This window comes from Podarcis filfolensis (genome assembly GCF_964270895.1).
Source record: "Podarcis filfolensis genome assembly, chromosome: 15".
In the NCBI taxonomy this organism is placed as follows: domain Eukaryota; kingdom Metazoa; phylum Chordata; class Lepidosauria; order Squamata; family Lacertidae; genus Podarcis; species Podarcis filfolensis.
In genome coordinates, this window is record NC_139618.1 from 43,634,147 (window position 1) to 43,653,460 (window position 19,314).

Here is a 19,314-nt window from a genome sequence, read left to right on the forward strand (position 1 = left end):
CCCCCTGGTGGTGTGCATGGGGCTGGGGGTCACAGAGGCTCCATGGTCTCCCTTTCTGGTGAAGAACCCTCTGCCATCTGGGCTCAGCTGACCCAGGTTACACCTTGGAAAGGGCACTTCAGAAGGTTCTGACAGTTCTTAACACCATTTGACCCAGAAAAAATCCAGGTCAGATGCAGGCAAATAAAAGAATGAATAAGCGCCACAGTGCTCCCCCCACGGCTTGCCAAATGCTCTGGGGATTTCCATTGTTTCTTTGGAGGCTGTCTTACAATACCCTAAAAAGGCAGCTCTGACACTTGGAATTGAGTTGGGGTACAGAGAAGGAAGGAGGCGGCGATGGTGGGATTCGTAAGCAGCAAACAACCAGGCGGCAGAGGAGGGGGTTGTTAAAGCAACAACCTCTGTGGGGCGGTTAAGGGTAAGAAATAAACAGAAGTTCCCAGGTTTAGTTCCCTGCATCTCCAGGTTGGGGCTGAATCCTGCCTGAAATCCCGGAGAGCCACTTCCGCCCAGTGAGATGGACGTCTGTCTGTGGAAGCTCATTCTGCTGAGCGCAGCCCTGGGCGTCTGCCCCAGAGCCCAACCCCAAAGACACCCCTGCAGGAACAGTGTGACTGTCCAAGCAGCTTATCCCTGGATGGCCCAGCTGAAAGCCATCATTTTTTGAGAGCAGCCCAGAGAATTTAGGCTATATGACTATAAAGATACAGCAAATGAATGAATGAATGAAACAAGTAAGCTTGTTTCTTGTTCAGGGGCCAGAGTCCTTGGTGGCCCTTCCTGTAGTCACACATCCCAGGCCACCTCTTCTGGCCAGTGGGCCCCCAATTGCACTTGAGAGCACCATGAAGCAACATCCGTCAAAGGCAGCAGAGGGCAGGTGAAGTTCTTTTCACGAAACTGGGGTTTGGGTTTGGGGGTGGCTAGCTATTCATCAAAGGTCAAAGGTCAGACAAACCTAATGAGGGCATAGCTGATTAACAAAGGGCCTGCCAGTGTGGGGAGTGAGCATTCACAACCCCCTTTGTTCCCCCTTGCAGACTATTCCCTTCAGTTTGCTCAGTGTAATCAAATTAAATTGCATTTTTAATGGTTCATTTAGTGGCATTTAGAGCAACTCCACAAGTGGAACGGCAGAGATCAGCCTGCCTGGGTTGGGAATTAAGGCTAATAAGGAGATTAATTGGGGAGGGTGGCAAGGAGGAGAGAGTGTTTCCGTCTGGCCTCTAAAATTATCATAAGTGAAAAATGAAGTACAGCTTCATGCTTGGGCTGCACAGCCAGCTGCTTGAGCCCACTCGGTGCACACCTCAGGACAGCCAGTCTGAACAAAGAGACAATTCAGAGCCAAAAAACAAAATTCACCCAACCACTGTCTCCTATCCCCTCCTGACACTGAGCCACATACATCCGGCTACTTGCAGAGAATTCCTGCCTACACAATCTTTGCGTGTACCAAGGAGCAAAGGAAGTGGAAGCAACTCAACCCTGCCCCCTTGGTCCTGCTGCTGCATTTTCCTTGGGGGAAAGCTGTACACCGAGAGACTGGATACCACAACCCCCACCCCAATGGTGAAGCACACAAGGAACATTTCTCTCCACCCCACCATTCCTACTCTCCATGCTGTAAAAAAACAAAGGCATCAGAACATCCGGGCAACCTGATATGTATTAAAAATAACATCTGTAGCCGCATAATTTGTAACATAGCACAGGCAAAGAAGTGATGAGACACCGGAAATAAAGCAGGCTTGGATGACTATATTCCACTCCTGATTTTCTACAGCAAACCAAAAGCCAACCTTGATTAGAAAAAAGTACCCTGAACACGTCCAGTTTCACATTTTAAACTCTTGTAACTCATCATGATTTTGCTCGCTTCCTGCCTTGGGCCAGTCACCAAAACTTAACCAAAACTGCTTCATATGGCTTATGCGAAGCTCCAGAGGAGAGATAAAATGGCTGCAAGAAGGACTTTGTGCTTGCATTACAGGCATCAAATGTTGCTTCCTTGTAATGCCTCTTTGTAAAGAGACATTTTCCCCACCCTCCAAATTTGTCTCCATTGAGGCTCTGACCAATGTGGCATCATTACTGTGTTACTGCACTCTGACTTCTGAACAGAGATAAACTCTCTAGGAAAGCAATTTATAACTAACCCCTCGGATTCCACACTCCTTCCAGCCTCCCATTTCCCTTCCTTTGTCCAGGTCTCCTTACCAACAACGTCAAGCTGGTAGGTATGGTTTAGGGTTCCGTACTTGTTCTCCACAATGCAGGTGTAGTTGCCTTTATCTGATGGCACAACCGAGTCCATGATGATGCTCCAGGTGGCATGACGGACCTGTGGGGAAACAGACACAGGCTGATCAGGAAGGTTACCTGCTGATTGACGGCTGAGGCGGAGGCAGCAATGGCTCTGTCCCCTTGGGCCTTTTCATCTCAGGAGCGGGGCCAAAGGTCTTGCCTGCTCCTGTGCTGCATGTTCTAGGCTGCACATAATTGCTGTTCGAGGTCATGCCCCCCCCTTGCTATAGAGAGCAATTGCTGCCAGCTGCTGGGCTGACAACAGAGCCGGCTACATCTGGAAACTGGGATGATGGACAAGTGGGACAAGTTTCGTTGGCCAGTACAAGAACCGGTCTTGGAATTCCTCCAGCTGCTCTCCCAGATTTCACTGTGCCCAAGTCTAGCCAGGTTGGTGTATTCAGGGGTGGCCAACTCTCAAGAGACTGCGATCTACTTTCAGAATTAAAAACTGGCAGCGATCTACCCCCTTTTTGGGGGGTTCAGCTCAAAGTTGTAGAGCTTTTTTAGAGAGGAGGAAAGCCCCGTTTGGGGGGGGGAGTTCTGTTTTTTTTGGGGGGGGTTAAAGGCAAGGGACAAAGGGGGAAAGTCACTCACAAAAAGATCGCTATGGATCAAAACAGCAGCAAAGAGAAAGCTCTGTCTTCTCTTCCAGAGATCATACAACAATGGAGGGTGGGGCAAGGGGCCATGGCAGGAGTCAGTTTTAGCGACGCTAAGGAAAGGGAGCCAGAGATTGACCGTGATCTACCATAACCTCACGGGGATCTACCAGTAGATCACGACTGACCTGTTGGGAAATCCCTGGTGTATATAATGTGTGCCATAGGTGAACTCACTTGCACAAGCACAAAATTCGGCACAGAATTTGACATTTAGACAACCCCACTTTATATGCTGTGCCTTGCAAACCTTCACAAGATGGCTTATGAAACAGCCGGTAAACAGCAAAAATTTAAAAACAGACCAATAGGTCAAAACAATTAAAGACACCATGAGCTAAGCTGGAAAAAATATATATCCTAAAAACAAACATTAAAACAGTAAACCTTATGTTTTTGCCCACTTCCTCCCATGGTCCAGTCAGCAAGTCTCAGCCTAGTCTACCTCACATGGCTGTTGTGAAGATATCTAAGAAACTCTAAAAGGGCTGCTAAGGGGAATTTGGTGCTTGAAGGCATCAAACATTGGTTCCTTTTACCATAGTGGCACATCTTTGTACTATAAAGAGCCACTTCCATCCAAATCATTAAACATTAGGAAGAACTTCCTGACAGTAAGCGCTGTTCGACAGTGGAATTTGCTGCCAAGGAGTGTGGTGACCTCCTTCTTTGGAGGTCTTTAAGCAGAGGCTTGACAACCATATGTCAGGAGTGCTCTGATGGTGTTTCCTGCTTGGCAGGGGGGTTGGACTCGATGGCCCTTGTGGTCTCTTCCAACTCTATGATTCTATGATTCTATGATTCTATGATTCTATTCTAAATCAGCAAAACTGCAAGGCTTCAGCCAATCTAAGTCTGGCTCAATGCCTGCATGTTCTAGATGCTTCAGTTCTATTATTTTCAGCTGAGCTTACTCCCAGGTTCATGTGCACAGGGGACTGACTCCTAAGGAGTTATTTTAGGCCTGTAGCACTGGGGGTGCGAGCTGTGGAAAGCAGAGTGATTTGTTTTCCTTTTTTAAATGGTGTATGTGTGTATTTGCTATTTAAATTTAAATGCAAGATAGTGAGGAAAAGCATACGGTTCATATTTTTCCTAAGTGCTCAGTAAAAAAACAAAGTCCACTCTCAACTTTTCAGTGTTGTTGTCCAACAGCAAAATCACTAAACACAGTGAAACTTAATACTGAATAAACATACAAAGGATTGCATGGCACAGGTTGAATATACAGTGGAACCTCGGTTTCCGAGCATCTCGGAACCCGAATGAGTCAGAACCCGAACACTGAAAACCTGGAAGTGAATGCTTCCGTTTTCAAATGTGCCTTGGAAGTCGAATGGCTTCTGAGGTGCGTTTCTCCATTGTAACTGCCGACTGGCAATTGTGCCTCGGTTGTTGAACGTTTTGGAAATCGAACAGTCTTCCAGAATGGATTATGTTTGACAGCCGAGGTTCCGCTATATTACAAGTTGTCTTTTAGGTATTTCCCCCCCAAGCACTGCATGGAAGTCATAGGTTTTCATGCTTTCTGTAACTTTAGAACTCCACCACTTCAGACAGCCTCTGAACCTGCAGCAAACCTGGCTAAATATCCAGTGATGGACACTTGTCTTTCTCCGGGTCTTTGGGCAGCCTATCTCTGCTGAGGGAGCAGAGACAAATCACAGAAAAGAGCACCTGGCCTCCAACCTGCTTATGGGATGTGTGGTGCATCTGGCTGCCATTGTGGGAAGCACAATGTTGATCCTGCCTCATCCCCCCCCCCCCCGTGCTTTTCCTGGCTGGAATGTGTCCCTGGACTGCATAATGCCTCTTCCTTGTGTCTCTGTGTAAATGTATATCCTTTGTTCCACCCACTTTTGCCTCTGGCCCCACCTACCACTGGCATTTGGCCCTCGGAAGGCTGCCCAGAGGGGAATGCGGCCCTTGGGATGAACCCAGTCCAAGGTTCAACTCAAAACGCTTCTGGCCAGTCTTTGGCACCTGGTCCTCCACGCTGGAATGTGCTAGGAGTATGAAGCCAGAGTCCCGGCCAGGTAGCCAATGTCTCTGCATCACACACCCCCTTTCAGCTGCTACCAACGTTGGCTGGCAAAGGCAGCACAGAGAACAAAGGCAAAGCCGCAACATGGGCAGGCAGATTAAAACTAAGGAAGCTGCAGCAATGACTATTTCTGGAAAAAAGCCATTACTTTCAGGAAGTGCCCGGGAGCTGTTGCTTGATCAGGTTCAGCCCAGGAGAAAAATGACAGGGACCATCTGATTCATTAAAGCCACTACTGATTCTTCAGGCACAGCTCTTTGACCAGACGTGAAGATTAAAAAGGGGGAAAGTAGAACAGGATGGTTCTTGTCTGCGTCAGTGGCTGCTGCTAAAGGAGTTTTATTTGTAGCTGAGGGTCCCTGGCTCTGCCAACAGTGGGAGGTGCAGAGGCCACGCTCTGCTTGTGAGTCACTCCAGATGGAAACAAGTTGTTCTAACTGGAGGCAGCAGCGCCCGGCAGCAAGCGCCAGAATGACTTCTGCATTGTCGCACTTTCAGCCAAACGCCTCCGCCTGGCTTTGGAGAGGTTCGGAGATGATGAGACCACATCTAGCTGGAGGCAGGCCCTATTTGCAAGACATGCTGAAGATATTTTCCCAGCTGCAACAGGCACGTAATTTGGGGACGTAATCTGTGATGTGGCATAAGTGAAGGAGCTCCAGGAAGGAGGGAAAAAAGGACCATCAACCAATTTTGAAGCTTTTTGTCTTGATCAATCACCTGCTTTTCAGTCAGTGAGCTAATTGTTGTTGTTGGCTTCCATATGTCTTGGGAGACGATGCAAGAGAGTGCCTTCAGAAGTCAAGTCAAACTGTCAGAGAGTTACAGCACCTGCTGTGGCTGTAGAGACAGACTTTACTGCAGGTGAGGCACCTGAAGGCAGCTGGTCTTGCCTCTACACGTGCACCATGACATCCCACACCTGTGGCGTCTGCTTGGTGGTGGTGGGTTGGCACCTCCCTCACTGGGGGCTGCTTAAGAAAGGCACCTGGGCCCCGGGGGAGCATGCATCTCCCCGAGGACACTCCTGCTTTGTATTTTATATAATGCCAATATATCGTCATCACTACTAGTATGCTAATATCCTGTTATATCCTGTAAGGAGCTCAAGGAGACATATATGGTTTGCCCTTTCTCCATTTGATCCTCACAAGAACCCTGTTGAGAGACAGTGAATGGCCCAAGGCCACCCAGTGAGTTTTCTGATTTGAACCCGGGTCTCCCAAGCCCAACACTCTAACCCAGGGGTAGCCAACGTCATTCCCTCCAATGTTATGGGACTATAGCTCCCATCATCCATGACCATTGGGCCATGCCAGGTGGAGCTAGTGGGAGAAGGGAGTCAGATCATATCCATAGGCAACTGGCTGCAATTGGGAGCCCCCCCCTCAAAAAAGCCTGCCATCCTGTAGCCTTAGGAACTGCAGTGCCTCCTCCTGCTTTAGAGAACAGTTAGTGCCACTGTAACACCGTCTGTTATTTTCCACTAAATTAAGGTAAATGAAGGCGGCTGGTGCACTGGAACTTGTGTGGAGGAGGGCAGCCAGGATGGTTGCATGTCTGGAGACTGTGCCTTGTGGGAAGCAGCTGGAGGAAGGATGTGTTTGGCATGGATGGGAGGAAGCTTGGGGGACGTGTGGTGACCATCTTCAAAGGTCTCTCATGGAAGATGGAGCAAGCTTGTTTTCTCCTGCTCCAGAGGCTAGGACCCAAGCCAATGGTTTCAAGTTGCAAGAAAGGAGATTCAGGCTCAACATCAGGAAGAACTTTTCTGACAGCATGAGCTGTTCAACAGTGGAATGAACTCTCTCGGAAGGTTGTGGACTCTCTGTCAGGAACCCAGGCTGCCGTCTTGATAACACAGCACACAAGTTGTAATTAGCTTGAAGATTTATTGTAATACAATTAGTCTCGGACGTCTAACTGAGCGTCCGTGCCTTACGAGTCAGTTGACCCTTCTGAGCAGTGCTTCCTGGTTCTGCAGAATATCCTGAACCTATGACCTTTACGTTTCTGGGTTTGTTTCCTGTCTAATACCTTTCCCATACGTCTACTCTTTGGGCTCAGGGGATTAATTGCCTCCTCTTCCGCTGAGGAAACACTACCCCTCCTGCTTTCTGAAGATGCCTGTGCTTCTTGAGCGAGCTAGCTTCTCGCCCTCCCACTCTCTGCTAACGCCTTATCTACATTTCATTTGGTGTCAGAGGGAGGGGGAGGGGGACTGCTCCCAGCTGTCTGGCTGCTTCCTAACTCTTGTTGTTCCTCTACTTGGGGCAGATGTGTTCACGACACCATCCCCTCCCTTAAGATTCTCCTCCTCCTTCTCTTGTTCCTCCTTCCTCCGAGGGTCGCTGTCTAGGCCTTCCCATCAGTCCTCCTCACTCTCTTCCACTTCCCCTTCCTCTTGAGGGTTTCCCTCTGTTTCGAGCCCCACTCTGCCTCGCTCTCTTCTTCTTCCAGCCCCTCCTCCTCCTCCTCCTCCTCCTCCCTCCACCCTCTTGGTTTGGGTTTGTTGGGTACCAGCAGTGAAATTCTGCCTGTAACCTAGCGGTGTGCACGTTTCCAGAATCCTCCCAAGAATTTTCTTCATTCCCATAACCTTTCCAAGACACTCAATACTGCAATCTCCTTCCCCTCCAGTGAGAGTCCAGTAACTGCAACACTTTGCATTCTGGTTCACCTTCTATCATTATTGATGGTGGGGGGTGCCTCCTTAGGTGTTTGGTATGGGTGTGCAGGAATCACAGGAGACAACAAGGACCTATGAAATACAGGGTGTATCTTCATGGAGATCGGTAACTGAAGCCTGAATGACACTGGGTTAATTTGCTCCACTACTTCAAATGGTCCCACCCTCTGAAGGCCCAACTTCCGGCACCTCCCCTTGTTAGGCAAGTCTTTGGCAGACAACACCACCTGGTCTCTCACCCTTATCTCCGTGCCGTCTATGCTTATCTGTCTCCCTCTTATATGCGTCCTTAGCTTGCTCCAACTGCTCTTGTAGTAAGCTGTACATAGCTGCCAGCTCTTCTGCAAAATGTTCTGCGTCTGACACTGACATGCCACCATCCTGCACCGGTAAGGCAGGCAAAAAGGAGAGTTTGTTGGGTAGACGGGTGTACTGCGTTGTTGTATGCAAACTCCGCTAGGGCCAACTTGTTGACCCAATCGTTCTGTTGATAACTCATGTAACATCACAGGTACGGTTGCAAGGTTGCGTTCCTCCTTTCTGACTCTCCATTTGTCTGTGGGTGTCTAGCGGACGTGAGGCAAACTTCCACCTTCAGCAGCTACATTAGTTCCCTTCAAAACTGGGAGGTAAATTGTGCTCCTCTATCTGAGCTGACCTTCAAAGGCAGCCCATGCAGCTTAAACACATGTTCCATGAAGAGATGTGCCGTCTTCTGTGCCGAGGGTAACTTCTTACAGGGCACAAAATGCGCCATTTTAGAGAACAGCTCCTCCACCACCCATATCACTGTCTGCTTATGCAACTCAGGTAGGTCAGTGATGCAACTCAGGTAGTCCATAGCTATTGCCTCCCATGGTCCTTGAGGTGTAGGGAGCGGTTGGAGTAGTCCTGCAGGCGCTTTGCGGGGCTTCTTGGCCCACTGACAAGTCTCACATGCCTTTACATAATCCTTTGTTTCTTCCTTCACCTCAGGCCACCAAAACTGTCTTGTCACTTGGAACAAGGTTTTGTACTGTCCAAAATGCCCCGCCATGGAGTTGTTGTGACACTGTCTCAGGACCTTGGCATGTAGCTTGCCTTCTGGGACATACAGCGCTTTTCCCTTATACAGCAATCCCCCTCTTTCAGCAAAACCTTCCACCGCTGTGTCTCTCCTCTGTATTGCCTCCATATTCCTCCTTGCAAATTCATCCTCGGCAGTGTGCTTCAGGAAGTTGGGCGTCTTGGCTACTGAAACCGCTGCTAACTGTATCTGTTCTAGCTTGAGAATGTGCCTCTGCACCGGGGCAGCCTCCTCTCCCTGATATTCTGGCTTGCTTCCGGGAAAGAGGGTCTGCTCTTTGGTTCTGAGGACCCGACACATACTGCACTCTGAAGTTGAATCTGGCAAAGAACTGCGCCCACCTGATCTGCCTCTGGTTAAGGTGTCCAGCCGTCTGCCAGTGTTCAAGATTCCTGTGGTTGGTGCGCACTATAACCTGATGTTGCGCACCCTCTAGGAAATGTCGCCACGTTTCCAGAGCGTGCCAGATAGCAAGCAATTCCCTCTCTCATATGGTGTAGTTCTGCTCTGACGGCAACAGCTTGCGCAAGTGGAAGGCACATGGTCTGATGGCCCCATTCTCATCCTCTTGCAGTAGCACTGCCCCCAATGCCCTGTCAGATGCGTCAGTCTCTACTATCATATGTCAGTGTGGGTCGGGATGCGCTAGGTACTCTTCTGAGGCAAACATGGCCTTGAGGCTCTCAAACGCCCTCTGTGCCTCTTTCGTCCACTGGCAGGGTCTCTTACCTCTTAAGCAGTCCATGAGAGGAGCCGTCAGCCCTGATTATCTTGGTATGAACTTACGGTAGTAGTTCGAAAACCCAGGAATTGTTGCAAGTCTTTCTTGGTTCTGGGTTCCTGCCACATCACCACTGCCTGCACCTTGGCGGGATCCATGTGTACTTCCTCAGGGGTGATGTGGTAGCCCAAGAACTCCACCTCTGTCACATGGAACTGACACTTTTCTAACTTGGCATACAACCAATTTTATCTGAGCCACTGCAGCACCTCTTTCACATGTTTTACATGCTCTTCAGGGGTGTCTGAGTAAATCAAAAAATCATCTAGATAACACAACACTGTAGAGTCCACCAGACCCCCCAACACATGATTGATGAACGCCTGGAACGTCACAGTTCCCAATTGTAATCCAAATTGCATGACTAAGTACTCAAAACTGCTGTATCTTGCACAAAAGGTGGTCTTCTACTCATCTCCCGCTGTCACCCGTTTCAGGTAGTAAGCCTCCCTCAAGTCAAGCTTAGTGAAGATCTTTGCCAATCTCAACCTCTCCAGCAGGTCCCTGATGCGTGGCAGGGGATAGCGATTGGGGACTGGTACCTTGTTCAGAAGCCTGTAGTCATTGCAAGGCCTCAACTCTGAGGTGTTACATTTCTTCACGAAGAGCACAGGGGCACCCTCTGGGGCTTTGGATGGACGGATGAAGCCGCATGACAAATTCTTCTCCAGAAATTCATTTAATGCTGCCAACTCCACCTCTTACATGGAGTACAGCCGGCTGTTGGGTAGCTGAGCCCCCGGCAACAAGTTGATTTTGCAGTCGTAAGGCCTGGGGGGGGGGGCAGTCTGTCCGCTTCCTTCTCATAGAACACATCTCTGTAAGCCTTGTATGGTGGGGGCAATTGTCCTTCTTCCCCCGTGAGGAGCCTAAGACCTCTGCCCTCTAATCTCCACCGAATCTGGTACTCTAGCCCCTAGACAGTGTAGGTGGCAACAGGCCGACGCGAAAGTTATGGATCTCTGCCCCCATGAGATCACAGAATCGTGTCGGGATAGCCATGTCATTCCCAGTACTACGGGATAGGTGGCTAACCTTGTGATGTGGAACGATATTGTCTCTTGGTGGCCAGGTAACTCTAGGCCTACTGGACTCGTGGCATCTGAGATGCGCCCCGACAACAAGGGGTGCCCATCGGTGGTCTGCTCTCCCTGGAAAGACTCTTAAAAATCCACTCAAAAGCATAGAATTATGACCTCAATGGTCATTAGCGCCCTAATATTACAGTAAACAATAAGAGAAAACTAGAGCTTAAATGGTGGTCCAGGGAGCCATTAGTAGGCTCTGATATATTATCAGATGGGCTCTGAGGTTATAATGAGAGTAACAAATGCAAATACTGAAAAAAATGTTTGTCTGTTTTTAAGTTTCCACCACCTGCTGAAGAGGCAACCCATTTCAACTTAACAAAAATAGTTTGTCTCTTCAGCAACAAAAGCATCTTTGGTGGACACTTCAAAGAAATCCCATATTTTGAACACAAGCATGGCAAATTGGTTTTAATTCAGAGGGGTAGACAATGAAGAAAAAACAGACCAGAATAGCAAACAGCACAACAGAGTTTAAAGTCTCTGCACAGGAGCAGGAATTGCCCCTTTCTATATTCTCAGATCTGCCTCTGATCTCCAGACAAGCAGGGATCCTACCTTATATCCACCTATACGATGGTCAGGCTTGAATTCCCTGCCATTCTTCAGCCAATGCAGCGAAGGAGTGGGTGTCCCACTTGAGGGGCACCTAAACTTCACGGTCTTGGCAGCGGGAACAGCATGAAGCTTCTTCTCCATCTTCTCAGGGTACGTCCAGTAAGGCGGAATGGCTTCTACAGGAGACCACCCCCACCACAAAAAAAACAGACAGAGAGACAGATATGCGAGTAAGTTGGGGCTTATCAATATTTAGCACATCGTGAAGGGGGAAAAACTCATGGCACCAGGAAGAACACATCCCGTAACTAGAAAGTAGCACAATTCTCCCTTCACAACTGAATTAGGAGCCCTGCTGGCTGCTGGGTTCTGGCTCCCTGCACCCCCAGGACAGCTGCTCAAGGGAAGCAACTTCTAGATGTTGAAAATGGGACACTTGCCCAGCTTTCTTGGTCCCCAAAATCAGGTGCCACTGTGGAATTAATCCTGTCCCACTTCTGTTGCTCTACTCTCAGAAGGGACAATTTACTGCTGAGGGAGAAGACGAGGTCTTTGCCAGCACTCGGGGTGCCTGTTTCCTACCTAGCCTAACGGTAGGCACTAGGAACCTTCTGGCCCTTGGGCATGAGAGGGTGGCCCAGAGGCTGGAAGGGGTTGCAAGAGCCACACTCCCCACCACCAAGGGAGAATGAGTAACTGATCCCCCACAGGAGGTGGAAGCATTGCTAAGTAGGTTTAGGACACTTGAAGGGCAAAAAAAGAAAGGCATCACAGGCTTCATAGAATATTGCCAATGGACAGATTCCAGCTGGAAAAGCATCACTGCTACCAAGAGAATTTGAAAAATAAAAATCCTGGCTGTGTTCGTAACTGACAAGTTACATTAACTGATTAATGTCACACGTACGATTTGGTCTGGAGTTATCTGCCTCCTTCTCCTCCGAGGAAGAATCGTCATCATCGTCATCGTCTTCAGCAGATGGAAGAGCATCTAGAAAAGGAAGTGGCTGGAATCATTTTTGAGTGGGCAGCATGCTAGCCTGCAATGATGCAGAAGAAGGGAAGCTGGCTCTCTGAGCCCCACACATTTACCTTCCTTAACAAGGATAATGGTGGGCACTTGCCTGTGGGATTGTATTAGTTACACCAATCATACAACTGCACTCATTACCTATTTGCTTCCAGACCCAATTCAAAGTTTTGGTGATCACTTTTAAAGTCCTGCATGCCTTAGGTACCTCTTGTCCCTCCCTAAGATCATGGGCCACTCTTCTCTGCATCTCATCTAGGGTGAAAGAACATTTGAGTAGAAAGAGAGAGAGAGATCCTTTGCAGTGGCTGCACCCAGATTGTGAAGTGTGCGTGGCTCCCTCCCTATTTTGCTCTGCTTGTTGAATACAGTTTTATTCCAGATGGCCTTTTCTGAATATGATGGCTAATGTGTTTATGTTTTGATTTTAACTGCTGACCCCTGACTCCTTGGTGAAATGTTGTTTTGGTAGAATTCCCATGGTTAAATGTTGTATGTTGCCCTGAATGGTGCTTTTGCACCAAGATGGCAGGACAGAAATTTTAATAGGGGAATCTGTCCTGAGTACCTGGATCTGTTGGGCTGCTTGGTATGAAAATAAGTGGGACTTGGGAGGAGAAAGAAAACCCCAGGACACCACTGAGGAATACATGAGTGGGACTGGGGCCCCCAATGTACTTCCCAGCTTGCCCCTTTTTTTCATTCTTCATTCTGAGATGACCCCCTGCAGGCAAACTTGCTGGCCTTGGGGGCTTTGAGTTCATCCACACTTACTTACTTTTTGCCCATCTCTTTCCAGGCACAGCTTTTTAGTACTCAATCAGAGCAAACGTCCATTCGGATTTCCCATGGATTACTGTATGCTCCAATGGAGTACTAGAGAGACGGTTTTTGCGGGAAAAGCTCTCACACGGAGCTTAAAAGTGCAGGCTGTGCCTGGAAGGAGCGGATGAAAGTTATGTTTGGACAAGCCCTTCTTTCTGCTTTTAGGAACTCTGATAGGCTCCTTGTGGTAGGGATAGGGCGTTACCACTCCTTACCTGCCTGCCTGCTTCCTGCCAGTCCAGAAGATGCCAGTGGCTGGCAGGTTGCCCTGGAAAACTCAGCAGGTGAGGAGTGGGGATGGGGGACACAACTGGAAAGAGTTGGCTCTGCCTGTCATTGGCTCCCCCTACTGTTGGCCTCCTGGCCTTCCACCCTACCCAGTCTCAAGCAGACATTTTGGCCAGCTCCCAAAGCCAGTCAAAGTCTGTGGATCTTGTGGTTGGGTTGGTCATTCAATATCCTTTCAGGAGTATCTCGTCTGTCACTCTGTATTGATCAGCAACCCTATCAGCTTGAGATAAACAGCTCAGCACAGGAAAGAATTAGTCTGGGTCATACCATCTCAGACTGGAGACAGAAGATCACATGCTTCTGGATTTATTTACTTATGGGGGGAGGGAGGGGGAAATCCATAGCTTGTCACGAGGTGTCTAGAGTTCTTCCCTTTGCTATCTGTTTTTAAAAATGGGAAGGTGTTCTGAAATGAAAGGTTCTCCTCATCCCCAGTCTGCTATCAGAAATTTGAAGCAGGGTGGCCCCAGAACAGTTTTATCTTGTGATAAATTGCCTGTCTAGATAGAACCTTGCAATGGCCATGAGAGTCAGCAAAGAGATTTCCCCACCCTGCAATCTGCAGCCAGAGTGGGACTCAGGGTTAGTCCTACTCAGAGTAGATCCACTGAAGTTAAACTTGTCATAGTCTCTTCAATAGGTCTACTCAGAGCCAGACTTAGTTGAATACAACCCACAGTTGTATTGTGAAATGTGGTATCCTGGCACACTACACAACTCAAGCAAATCTGTGTAATCCCTCATTCCGCAAGGAATTATTTGTGGGAAGAAGAACAGAACAAGGCAGAAAGCTGAAACTTTACTCACAACCAATGGAATTCTTATTCAATTACCCCACCCTCCTGTCTGAGCTTTAGCAGGATTTGCCTACTTTGTAGCCATAAGGACTATAAACTTGAGCCTAAATAAAAGAAAAACCAAGATTCTCAAGAAATGGAGTTTTATACAGTTGGCACTGTAGAGCCATGATGACCACATCATGCCCAATGCTTTCCGCTCCACCATAGCTTCTCCTCAAACTGGGTTTGCCAGTCTCTGTGGCACCTTCAAGCACAACTGAACAAAATCTGAAACACTCTCCTGGAAGCACAATTAGCACTTCCTGCCCTAGATGTATGCTCATTGTACTGTGACTATCCTGGGAATCTATTAGGGGTAAGTAATTCCTTTGACATGAGCGAGCACACTTTTGCCCTGCTCTTAATAGCTGTGCTGTCTTTTGAATGGGCAACAACTGTTCTTGGCTTTGTTGGTGGACAGTCAATCCAGCTGGAAAATTTCCACGGAGGCCTGGACAGCACCTAAGGAAGCCTCCTGCAACCACTCTGGGACCAGCAGCCAAGAAAGGAGCAAGAGGAAGCCGCCTCTCCAGGAACTACAAGGCGATGGAGGTCTGAGCTCCATCAGAGGAGGGGAAGGCCTGGTCTTCACCTGCTGGTCTACCAGCAAGGAAAAAAGCCTGCAAAGATGCCATCAAAGATGCGCCTTGGAACTACTCCTTCATACTCCCTCATACATCAGATCCAAGGAAGGACTTGAGTCAGAGCAGGTGACTTGCACTCAAGCACTTTGCATGTGAATAATTGAGCAACACACCAAACAACCCTGCAAGAGGCAGATTAAGCTGAGAAGCAGTGAGACTTGCTGAAGACCAAGAATCCAGAATGGGGTTTCCTTGCAGCCAGACTGGATACTATCTGCTGTGCTAGAGGTGGGGAATCTGTGGCCTTCCAGGTTTTATTGGATTCCAACTCCCATAAGCCCCAGCCTGCATGGCCAATGGTCAGGGATGATGGGTGCTGAAACATTTGGAGGGCCTGAGCAATGCCAACACTAGTTTGCTGCCCCTCATCCCTGTGGTTGCCTGCTACAAACCTGAGACGTTCACGGAGAAGTAGGTGGTCTCGCTTCCAGAGGGGCTGTTGGTCATGCAGGCATAAAGCCCTGAGTCCTCTGGCACGGCGTCCCTAACCTCCACCTCCTCCCCTGTGATGCGCGTCCGGTTGTTCTCCGAGAGCTGGACCCCATCTCGTACCCAGTTGATGCTCTGCACATCATCCCGTAGCCGGCAGCGCAACTGGAGGAGGTCACCAGGGTGAGCTGAATAAGACTCCACTTCAATGCTTGCTTTGGGCAGAACTGGAAATGTTAGAGGAGACAAAGAGACAGAGAGGGAGGGGGGAAACAAGGGGGAAGCAAGGTGTGAGTGGTTTATCGCAGATGCATTACTCTGGCAGCATGCAAACACTGGGGAAGAAGGCATCCCTCCTACAGTTGTAAAACACAGCCCTCAGCTGGCATGCAGGTCGTTTGGAAGAACAGAGGGAGCAAGGGTTGGGGGGGGAGGTTTCCATTTTTATTACTGACACAGGGCCATCAATGTACACAGTGCTCTGTTTTTAAAAACTTGTTATCAGAAATGAACTGCAGCCACAAAGCATCGTGCTACAATGGGCAAACGTCTAGATCTGACCCAGCCCAAGACTAGAAGGCAGGACGAGATGGGAAACCCAACTCTGGCAGGAGGGGCACCTACCTGAAGCTCAGCAGCTGGCAAGCTGGCTGCTCTACAGCCTTCAGAGCAAGGAGGGCATAGAGGCAGCAGGGGTTAAAAGCAACGCAAAGGATTAAAGCCTGACCAACTGCATGGGCCGCACTTGGATATAAACTTCCCCATTAAGTCACTGTTTGCTCAGTGCTCTTGGTTTCCTTGCACAATTGTGGGGCAATGTAGACATATGCAGATCAGCATGTTGTAAAACTGTCCCTGAACTACATTGGTTCATTTGCAGGTAAGGAGGCAGTGATTGCATGTTTAAGTATTTCTCTATAAAAACAATTAAATGCACATTGAAAAGTAGATTTCAGGGAGATGAGTTCTACTCTTGCTTTCTTGCCTGACACATGAAAGGAATTGTTTCCAGGGAAAAATAGTTAACCTTGTCACCACAACTGCACTGATACACTCTAAGAACAGTTTTACTGTCGCATCTACTGTTTGCTAGAAATAGGACCTGGCAAACAAGGAAACAAGTGTTTGGCTGGAACACTCATTTCACCATCATGAGTTATTTGCTGGGTTTCTTTATTGAACTGGGAGGCAGACTCACCATCAATCACAACTCTGCTATTACTTACATGATCATTTAACTCAGGATGAAAGAGGTAGAATAAAAACAGCTGATTTTGCTGGGTTAACCAACTCAAACTTACTTCAACCTCCATATTACCTTTATGCCCTTCAACATTGTACTTTGAAGTGAATTCAGGTGGTGATATCCCAAGGCATACTGCAAGAGGGTAGGAATATTTTATTTAATGGAATTTATTGACTGACTGAACCCAAAGTGCACTCATTAATGGTTCCTCGTCATCCTGGGGAAAAGTGACAAGCAGGGTGCTGCAGGGTTCTGTCCTTGGCCCATTGTTGTTCAACATCTTCATAAACTACTTGGATGAAGGAATTGAGGGGATGCTCATAAAATTTGCAGATGCCACCAAACCGGGGGGGGGGGGGGCTGGCTAATGCTGCAGAAGACAGAATCAGAATTCAAAATGACCTTCACAGATTGGAGAACTGAGCCCAAGCTAAAAAAAAAAAAAGAATTTCAATAGGGACAAATGTCAGGTTCTGCACTTAGGCAGGAAGAACCAGATGCACAAATATAGGATGGGGGACACCTGGCTTACTAGCAGTACATGTGAAAAGGATCTAGGGATCTTAGTGGACCACAAACTTAACATGAGTCAACAGGGTGATGCAGCAGCAAAAAAAGCTAATTCTATTCTAGGCTGCATCAACAGAAATCTAGTGTACAGATCAAGGGAAGTAAGAGTAGCACTCTATTCTGCCTTGGTCAGACCACATCTGTAATACTAGGCACCACAAATTAAGAAGGATGTGGATAAGCTGGAAGATGTGCAGAGGAGGGCGAACGAGATGATCAAGGGTCTGGAAACCAAGCCTTATGAGGAATGGTTGAAGGAGCTGGGTATGTTTAGCCTGGAAAAGAGGAGACGGAGAGGAGATCTGATAGCCAAGTTCAATTATCTGAAGAGCTGTCACATGGAAGAGGGGACAAGCTTGTTTCCTCCTGCTCTGGAGAGTAGGACTCGAACCAATGGCTTCAAGTTACAAGAAAGGAAATTCTGACTAAACATTCAGAAAAACTTTCTGACAGTAAGAGCTGTTCAACAGTGGAATAGATTCCCACGAGAGGCGGAGAGGTGGACTCTCCTTCCTTGGAGGGTTTAAAGCAGAGGTTGGGTGGCCATCTCTCAGGGATGCTTTAGCTGAGACTTCTGCATTGCAGAATCTATGATTCTTTACATTTATATCCCACCCTCTTCTGGAGCCCAGGGCAGCATGTAACAAATAAATCTTGTGGAACAATATTCAATACCGTGGCACCTTGGGTTAAGAACTTAATTCGTTCTGGAGGTCCGTTCGTAACCTGAAACTGTTCTTAACCTGAGGTACCACTTTAGCTAATGGGGCTTCCCGCTGCTGCTGCACCGCCGGAGCACGATTTCTGTTCTCATCCTGAAGCAAAGTTTCAGGATTTCTGTTCTCATCCTGAAGCAAAGTTCTTAACCCGAGGTACTATTTCTGGGTCTGTAACCTGAAGCATATGTAACCTGAGGTACCACTGTAATTCAAAAGCGTTTGGAATTCATATTCCAAAATGGAGAGGTTTTTTGATTCTACAGTTTCTGAAACAAGGCTCCCACCTTTTCCCCTTTAGTATCTTAAAACCTATCTAGTTAGTTGGACTCTGCCCCCCATGCCTACCTTGCACACCAAATATGAAGGTAGAAAAATCCTGTAAGCTCATAAAAGTTACCAACTGCTTACCAATGTTAGCTATTTGTGGTGTAACACAACACTGATTTTCTGGGTCTTTAGGCTGCCTAAATATGAATTTTATTCCCCATATTCAGCACAATGCAACACTCAAGGAAGAAACAGCAAATACAACAAAGCTTCTTCCTCTTTTTCTGGTGGAATCCATCATTTTAGCCATTAATTGACAGAAACCTGACTTTGGTGCTTGGGATACTGATTTCTGAGCCATTTGCTGAATTATTTGCCTCCCTACAACTCTAAATTAACTCCTGCTGAAAATAAGAGGGAGGCAGCATCCTAGGCTGGAATCTGATGCCAAAATCATTTGACATTATTTGACATTATTTGAGAAAGGAAGGAGAAGGATTGCCATTAGGCTTGGGCTCTTGACTGCAATCTCAAACCTTTTACAGAGCAGAGCCTGCCAGATCAGAGCCAGCCTTCTCAGTGGTAGAATAAATGCTCAATTCTTGGTATCTTCAGCTGGAACTATCTCAGGTAACAGGGCTGATAAAGTCCAGGGCTGGAGGAAAGAGGTCTAGATCAGGGTGAGGAACCCATGATCTGCAGATGTTGCTGGACTATAGCTTCCACTGTCCTTGACCATTGGCCATGATGACTGGGGCTAGTGAGGAGGTGTGAGCAATTGACCCTACCAGGGCTCTGGGGCCAGGGATACTGCATGTTGGCACGAGGCCTGCCTTGGCTCACCTTGGGGCTGCTTGCGTGGCACTTTGTCCTTGGGAACATCAACGGAAGGGGAGCGAGTGTGGGCCTTTTGACCTGCACGCTCCCTCCCTGCCCATGGGAAACTGAACAACATGAACTTGGGCAAGGGACACAATGCTGCACTTGCCAGTTCACTTGTTCTGGTGAGAGGCACGAGGGAGCAGTGTGCAGAACAGAGAGCTTCTCCCCCATCACTCCCAAACTGTGCCCCAGGAGCAAAGTATCACCCAAACAGGCCCCCTCTCAGCTCCACTGTTATTCCTCCTCTATGCAGGGTTCTGTCCAGAACCTTAGAAGTTGAGCTCCCCCATCTACCCTTTTGAGCCTGTTATCACAAGAGAACAGAGCTTGGCACAATACAACCCTTTCAAGTTCTGGCATGCTGGTGTTAAAAA

General features: G+C 48.1%; 1 protein-coding gene and 1 long non-coding RNA gene across 5 annotated transcripts in view; one reads left to right on the forward strand and one right to left on the reverse strand.

Moving 5' to 3' along the window:
* The window catches only part of LOC310750767, a 150,472-nt gene that overhangs the window by 54,733 nt on the left and 76,425 nt on the right, over positions 1–19,314 (forward strand). The gene's annotated exons all lie outside the window — the stretch shown is intronic.
* Positions 1–19,314, reverse strand: part of FGFR1 (fibroblast growth factor receptor 1) — a 106,259-nt gene that overhangs the window by 32,381 nt on the left and 54,564 nt on the right. For 2 of the 4 annotated variants that reach the window (XM_083588516.1, XM_083588515.1), the window contains exons 3-6: positions 15,220–15,483; positions 12,106–12,189; positions 11,199–11,374; positions 2,224–2,347 (exon numbers count right to left, since the gene is read on the reverse strand). In XM_083588516.1, the coding sequence (XP_083444642.1) occupies positions 2,224–2,347; positions 11,199–11,374; positions 12,106–12,189; positions 15,220–15,483 (648 nt within the window). The remainder of the gene's footprint in view (positions 1–2,223; positions 2,348–11,198; positions 11,375–12,105; positions 12,190–15,219; positions 15,484–19,314) is intronic. The other 2 variants (XM_083588518.1, XM_083588517.1) reach the window with 2 other exon arrangements.